The sequence below is a fragment of the Zootoca vivipara genome, chromosome Z (genome assembly GCF_963506605.1).
Source record: "Zootoca vivipara chromosome Z, rZooViv1.1, whole genome shotgun sequence".
NCBI classification, from domain to species: Eukaryota; Metazoa; Chordata; class Lepidosauria; order Squamata; family Lacertidae; genus Zootoca; species Zootoca vivipara.
In genome coordinates this window covers 21,660,509-21,668,691 of record NC_083294.1, presented here as the reverse complement: position 1 = coordinate 21,668,691, position 8,183 = coordinate 21,660,509, and the positions used below count along the sequence as shown (strand labels likewise).

Below are 8,183 nucleotides of genomic sequence, written 5' to 3'. Positions count from 1 at the left end.
TTCTGCTAAAAATTGGTAATTTCTGTGTTTCTGCAACAGGTGTTATGGGATAAAATGCCCTCACCAGTCACTCTTATGAAAAACCCATCTCAATCTGATTAACCAGGGCAGTAGTTTTTATCAAAAAGAGTAATTACATTGCAACATCAGAGATTTCATAAAGAATGCAAAAGTAATAGAAACAACAGTGTATGTACATACTTCAGTCTTCTGTCCCAGAAAGCAGGTGTTCCGGGCACAATGGTTTTAATGAAGAACGGCTGGTTCCCTTTGTTTTCTTCAAACCCACCAACTATGCTGAATCCCCAGCTCTCAGAGTTGCTTTTATGCAAGATAATATCTTGACAGCAATGGAGGTGACTGAAATAGAAAACAGAGCACACTTTGGCTTCCATATAGAATTCCCACTTTCGTTTTTATGTGGAGACTGTATTAACTTTATGGCATTCCTGGCTTCACCCCATCTTGTGTTATAGGAAGCTAAGCAGGAAATGCCAAGTCTGTGCTACATTTGAGCATTCCTTGAAATCAATACAATTATGAGATCATTGTCAGTAGCAGCACTGCTGTTTGAGAATCAATATCTGGTTTCTGGTGGATCATGCACCAGAAACAAAGACTGCATTCAGCATGCCGGTTCTTTGATCGAAAGCAAATACGATGTTGGAAAAGGCCATCTTGATCAAACACCCAAATCAGGACCTTTCTTTGAAATGGAGTTTTGTATTGACTTTAAATATATATAGTATATGTGTAACAATACGGGCTGGGGTAGATTTTCAGAATTAAAATGCCCTCCAAAGTTACAAAATTCCCAGTATTTGAGAATAAATTTTGGATCCCTTTCACCATCACAATATACTGTGACAGGTGAAGATGTAACACTGACCTACAAACTCTGCTTTCTAAACAAATGCTCCCTCCTCCCCTCTTTTGAAGTGATTTCCCCATACCTTAGTTCCATCATAATACAGTGGTGCCTCGCTAGACGAATTTAATTCGTTCCACGGGTCTTTTCTTATAACGAAAAATTCGTCTAGCGACTCCCATAGGAATGCATTGAATTTTTTTGAATTTTTTTTTGCCCATAGGAACGCATTAATTGGATTTCAATGCATTCCTATGGGAAACCGCGATTCGCTAGATGAATTTTTCACAAAACGAATTCGTCTAGCGAGGCAACCTCCGCTCGAAAAATCCTTTCGTTAAGCGGAAATTTCGTTAAGCAGGGCATTCATTAAGCGAGGCACCACTGTACATGCAGGTCCCACTATCAGAATGCTCATCTGGTATCTGAACACAAAGAATTATACCCAAACCTCACTATACAAACAGCGGATTCAGATATCCAAAAAGTTGGAGTTTGTCCACTTCCTTAATTGTGCAGCCATTTCATGCAGAAACCAGGGAGGAGGGGAGGCAGAACAGACAAATCATGGATTAGAAATGTTCCCATAGGGAATAATGGAAATAGTCAGCTTGCTGTGTGAATGTTCACATAACAAACAATTGACTGGCATCACATTGTGTTTGGAAAGTGATGCCTGAGTGTAATGGTTTGCAAACACATCTCAAACAACAGCTACAGTCATTGGTTTATAAGAGCACTATAGTTTGTGTCAGTGCCCATGTTACATGAGGCTATGGTTAATAGCTAAAAAGGAGGCGAGAAAGGAACAAACATCCAGGAAGCCTGCTCTAGCTTTGAAAACTATGTTATGCAGTGCTACCGTATGCCTGTAAAATGCTTAATTGTGACCTTGGTTGGAAAGAACTTGTCCACTCTTTTCTCCATATACCGGTAAGATTTTCAAAAATATTGTAAAAAAGTTTGGGCCAACCCAAAAGGAGAGAGCATTTTTTCTAAACATTTTGGAACTACCAAAACATAATTATTGGTGATTCCTTCAAAATGGGCTGAAAGCCTTGCCCCCACACCATATGAACAACTTGCTTGTTGTTTATGCCTTCTAAGATAGAAAAGGCATAAACAGTCCTGAAATCAACAGTCAAAGAGAGGCTAGCTATTGTTTCCAAATCAACACTCTCTACAGTCACTTGCTCTAATGCCATCCAACACTCCACTCCATTCCCCTTCTGTCAATCATGCCTCCACTAGCTCTTCTGCTGCAACTACACTGTGTATTTTCGAAGCCCCACTCTACAATGGAGTGGCATCACATATTATGGACAAAGCAAAGAGAACCTGATGCAGGAGTCTTTGATGGGAAACTCACTTTTGTCTTCGCATCTGTCAGCATCTTCCTGGAGTATATTTTATAGCCTAAAGCCACAAAGGCCACATCAACTTGATGTTGATTCTGCCTTCTAAGACATAGTGGCTCAGTTCAATCAAGCTATGGTTTCTAATCACTGGTAAATATAGGTTAGAACTCAAACCATGGTTTCAAAACATTTGAGAGGTAGGAAAATATGGTTTATGTTAAGAACTTTTTAAAAAGACATATTTAAAAGGCTTTTAGACCATTTTTAAAGCAAAGATGCCACCCAAAATACAAATATAAAACCCTAAACTTCAATTATTAAACCAGTTAAAAGTAATATCCAATTCCATCCCACGAATAGGCAAGTCAGTGTACCAACAAAATAGCCCATTTAGCGCATTAAAAAACTTGGCAACACAAATTAACCTCCCAAAGCCATGGTAAGAAAATGGGTATTTAAGGCCCATTTAAATGAGCAAAGGGAGGTGGTTTGCTTTACATCAGTTGAATTCCTTAACTGGGGGATGGGCTGACTTGTTTGTCTTCTTTTGCATTCTGTGCTATAAATTTTATAAATTTACTCTCACCTGCAGTTTCTGGGGGAAAAAGCAGGGCAATGACCCTTACCATGGTTTGTTAATTCAGACATCAGGCCAAACCATAGTTAAGCTACTTTTGGTTCAATCTCTTAGTCACTGATTTCTGAGTACATTTTAGAATTCCTTTCTTTTAAAAAATACTTTCAAGCATCACTTTCCTTAGTAAAGCTTTGGTTTTCTTATGTGCTTTAGGCAAGACTAATTGATCACGAAGAGTCGGACACAACTAAACAACAACATTTGATCAAAGCAAGTGATACTTTCGTTTACAATATTTTAACCAAAATAGATCAACTCAAAATGTAACTGGCATACCATTATTGGGGAAATTTCCCACAGTGACATCAAGCAGAAAAACTTACCTAGGCAATCCAAGCCACATGATCCAGAGAGGAGCCCAGCTAGCCCAACTAAACCCATTTTCCCTGGTATCTGGTGCCTCAGTAAATTCAGATGTATTTTCCGTTATCACAATTTCCAAGGCTTTCAATGTCACTGTGTGCAGTGCTGCATTTGATTTCAGTGCAGAGACTGCTTCACTGTAGTTAAGATGAGTCAGATCAACATTGTTTATACTCAACAGTACATCTCCTGTTAAGTAAATAAAAAAAGGACAAGTTATAATATATAACATTACATTTATGGGTAAAAAGGTAAAGGACCCCTGGACAGTTAAGTCCAGTCAAAGGCGACTATGGGGTTGTGGTGCTCATCTAGCTTTAGGCCGAGGGAGACAGCGTTTGTCCACAGACAGCTTTCCGGGTCATGTGGCCAGGATGACTAAACTGCTTCTGGTGCAATGGAACACCATGACAGAAACCAGAGACACGGAAATGCCGTTTACCTTCCCACCGCAGTGGCACCAATTTATCTACTTGCACTGGTGTGCTTTTGAACTGCTAGATTGGCAGAAGCTGGGACAGAGCAACGGGAGCTCACCCCGCGGGGGATATATATAAATATATATAAAAACATCATTTCTTTGTATAGCTATTTAAACCTTAGTGCAACACTTAGTTCCTTAGTACAAAATGACATGGTACTTTGTTCTCTTCATGCTAGCCCATGTACTAAATTTAAAAAGCAGGTGCTCCAAAGCATCTTACCTCTCTTAATTCTACCATCTCTGAAGAGGCATCCAACAGGCTGTACGCTAGTTACATAAATAGGGAGTTTATTTTTACTGTCTCTTCCACCTCCAATGGTTATTCCCAGAGAGTCTTTCGGCTCCTTCTTTATGTTAACTACCTTCTCCTGGCTGAGGTAACCTTGAGGGAGTGCCTGAAAGAGGGGAACAGAGAGAAATAACTGCAGGCATATTAACAGGATAGCAAGAAACTGGATGTGGGGGGAAATAACTCCATGAAGCTAGTGTTTTAAAACCCTGATATTTTAGGACAGGCTTCCCCAAACTAAGGCCCGCAGGTCGGATGCGGCCCACGAAGCTCTTTTATCAATCAAATCAATAACCTTTATTAGGCATGACAAATTCAAGAGCTTCAGAACAAAATTATGGATAAAACATTCATGTTATAGACTTCATGAAATAAAATACATATTTTAAATTATTATTTTAAAATGATATATCAATTTTCAATTAGCATCCCCTGGTCCTCTCCAGTGGCCCAATCTCTCAGCATAAACCGAGCACAAAAACTCAGCCACCACTAAAGTAACTCCATCATTATTATCCGACAGTAACCCCTGAATAGTTGGCAATGCAGCGATTGATGCATCCACCTGCAAAGCACCCAGCAATCGCCTTCTTGCATTAATACCATAATTGCAGGAAAAGAAAATGTGATCCAATGTATCTGGTTCATTCTTCCTGCATTTACATAAACATTTGGCTTTGGGGAAAGCTAGGTATCTTCCTTTTATCTCCATAGAGGGGAACACATTGAATCTAGCCAACATGAAGAGCCTGCACCCTTCCTGACTCTTCAAGTTTGCCATATATCCCCCTTTAAAGTCTCTACACATAGGGAGGTTCAGATATAAAGGGAGCAGGTGCTGCGCCCCGCCACCTCAAGTAAGTAGAGAGTGCTTTTCCCTATAAGAGTCTTTCTAATAATTTTCCAGACGTCTTTGGGATCAGTGTTTTCAAAATCAGTTATCTTTAGTCCTATTGAGTTCAATTTTCTCCTACAAGTCAGTGATAGGTTATTGCTTGTATTATCACTTAGAAGGTCGTAAAGGAGAGAGTTAGGGGATAGGGCTCTATTATGAAGGAAGATCCAGTATTTCAAAGTCCTCAGCCATGCTCTTATTGATAAAGGTAGTATTCCTAGCTCGCAGCATACTGACTCATATTTTACAGAGTTTGTAAGTCCAAATAATGACCTCAGGAGGGATGCATGGAATTTGTCCAGCTTCTTGAGGTCGCCTGAAATCCATAGTGGGGCGCCATATAAAAGTTGCGGGCAGAGTTTCATGTCAATTACTTGCAGTGCCGCTGGAATATATCTATTTCCTTCAGGGGAGAAAAATGAGATTTGATATGGTGGGCTGTCCCTTTGGCCTTGGCTATTGCCACAGAGATATGTGCGTTCTACCGTCTTTTGAGACTTTAACATATATTTGGTTATTAGAACGTAAACTTTGAATCAGGGCAAGTAGATTCTGGTCTATGCCAAGGTGTTTCATTTTAGTCCACAGTTTGTTACGGTCGATCGAGTCAAAAGCACTTTTTAAGTCTACAAATGCCACAAAGAGTCTTCGCTTATTTCTCATGATGTATTTATCTACTAGATGGCTTAAGACTAAGCAATGGTTGAGGGTTGAAGAGCCTGCCTTAAATCCAACTTGTTCCTGCCAGGCAGACCTTTAGTTAACATCCATTGATCCAATTTAATAAGGAGGGATTTGGCGTAGATTTTACTTATACATGGCTGTATTCTCTTGGGAATTCCTATCGCCTTTTTTAAAGATCGGAACCACTATTGAGTTATTCCATGATTTGGGTACAAGCCCTGAGCAATAAATAGAATTGAAAAGCAGGACAAGGGTGATGGCCCACCATTCTAAGTTTAGTTTCAACACGTCTATTGAAGCTCTTTTATGTGGCCCACGGCGACCACCGCCTGCTCTTAACGGCACAGCATGGTACAGCTGCCCACTTCTGGGTCGCCGGAGTGTTGGAAATAGCTTGTGCACATGCACAAGCGTCATTTCTGGCGGACTTCCAGGTCGGAGAAGGTCCATGCACATTTGCACAAGCTATTTCTGGTGTTCCGGCGACCCAGACGTGTGCCGGAAATCGTGTGTGTGCACATGCATGGGGGTGCGCTCCGGCCCGCAGCGCGATCAGTGCTGGCGGCACTGGCCCTTGGCGAGGTAAGTTTGGGGACTGTTTTAGGATAAGGAATCAACCACTTTTAGCTATTTCTGCTCTCCCCCTCCCGCCCTTAAGGGCTGTGTGATGATCATCTATTTAGAAATGACTAAAGAGAATGGGAAATGGATGGGAAGAAACTATTGGGGATGCACACTTTTTTTCCACCTTTAGCACTACTCTTTCATAGAAACCAGGCTTGTTTGAATTGCAAAAGGGCCCCATGTGACCCAGATGATACTACATATGGCTACTCAATATTTTAATGCACTGAATGACGAGATCATATTTGCCCTTGTGTGCACAGCATGGAGTAGTAACTGGCTATAGCATTTCTGCAGCGTGCATATGATTTTTGTGGTGTTATTTAATGGATGTTAAGAGTTTTAGCAGTCAGGCAGGGTGGATCCAACATGAATGAACAATAATCATAATCAAAATTTGGGAAATTGATACGGTAGATAGATAGATAGATAGATGATATAGATAGGAAAAGCAATAGAATATGACCACTATATCAATCACATAGTGATTAAACTGCAACTGCTTTTGGATCACATTCTACAGGGAAGTCTGTAGAGTCCTACTAATAATTACAGGACAAAACCAATTAGTGCCTTTCTGCTTAACAGTGAAGCCCTCCCATTTACTCTCCCATGCAGTGGAAAGCACTTAGCTGGCATTTAGCCATGCTTTGATGTTGGCTTGTTAAGAAGCTGACCAGCTTGTTTTAAAATCTTTGGTTCATTAATTGGGATTCTGTGAAAATGAAACTAAATGCTACTATGAACTCAAGGCTTTTCATGGTTTTGTTCCAGCTTGTGCACATAGCACTAAACTACTGCTGTGTGAACAAATCCAATTACTACCAAGTTCCAATTAACATTTTCAGTTCACATTTAGGGTAGGATTTTTCTCAACATACAATGGTGCTAATGGTAATGATCGTTATAACCAATGTGAGGGCAGGTCAGTATGGAGCACTATTGAAAATCTTACCTCTAACCCCAAATTAACCAACATCACCCTATAAAACTCAGTTGTAAAAAGTCTGTTGTAAAAAGTCCAGGCATCCTGTCAGGCCATGAGGAAGGAACGAAATAAAATGAATATAGGAGAGATAAAGTTCTTGCATAAACAGCTTTATGACAGCATCAAAATATAAAGCACTTGACTGAAAAATTAAAACACCACATGAAAGGTTCTCAACCAGTTCAAGAGATTTTTTTCACACATAAGGCAGTTTAAACAAAGAACAATCTGCAAGGGACCGGCATCAGAATGATACTCTGTTCAAGTTCCCCTTACAAGAGGAGGGGAGAGCATCTGGTTATGTTTCTATAAAGGTGGCAGGTTTCAAGATTAATGTATTAATCTTTTACGCTCAAAGCATAATCACAAAGCACAATTCTTGTGGTGTGGGGAGCCTGAAACTAATAGGGAGCAATGGAATTTAGCATTACAGTCATACCTCATGATACGTCCGCTTCATGTTGCGTCTTTTCAGGTTACGGGTGCGCCAAACCTGGAAGTCCCAGAACGGGTTACTTCCAGGTTTGGTGTGTCCGTAACCTGCGTGCATGCGCAAAGCGCTAAATTGCGCTTTGCGCGTGCGCAGAATCACCACATTGCGTCATGCGCGTTCACAGATGTGGCGCTTCAGGATGCGTCCTTTTCATGTTGCGAACGGGCCTCCGGAACAGATCCCGTTCGCAACAAGAGGTACCACTGTATTTCCTTTTAGAAATGTACTTTGCTCTTTGGAACAACTAAAACATCTTGAAAATCCTTCTTAGAATGTATTTTAGCAATGTGGAATAGCATTAGAGGTTTTTTACAACTTGGATTTCCACATTTAAAAGATTGAATAATCAGGTGTTTACCAATTTATATTGTGGGTATTTACAACAGTTAACCACCAACAACAAAAACAGTAAATGTAATAGATCTTTTTTACACACTCCAAAATTAATGAAGCTATTGAGGCCAACAGCTATATGATATTAAACAAGTGATAATAAACAC

At 40.2% G+C, this 8,183-nt stretch overlaps 1 protein-coding gene across 2 annotated transcripts in view; it reads right to left on the bottom strand.

Moving 5' to 3' along the window:
* The window catches only part of LOC118084158 (ligand of Numb protein X 2), a 45,844-nt gene that overhangs the window by 3,609 nt on the left and 34,052 nt on the right, over positions 1-8,183 (bottom strand). For both annotated transcript variants that reach the window (XM_035113515.2, XM_035113518.2), the window contains 3 exons: positions 3,931-4,105; positions 3,187-3,415; positions 202-360 (listed from right to left, as the gene is read on the bottom strand). In XM_035113515.2, coding sequence (XP_034969406.1) covers positions 202-360; positions 3,187-3,415; positions 3,931-4,105 — 563 coding nt within the window. The remainder of the gene's footprint in view (positions 1-201; positions 361-3,186; positions 3,416-3,930; positions 4,106-8,183) is intronic.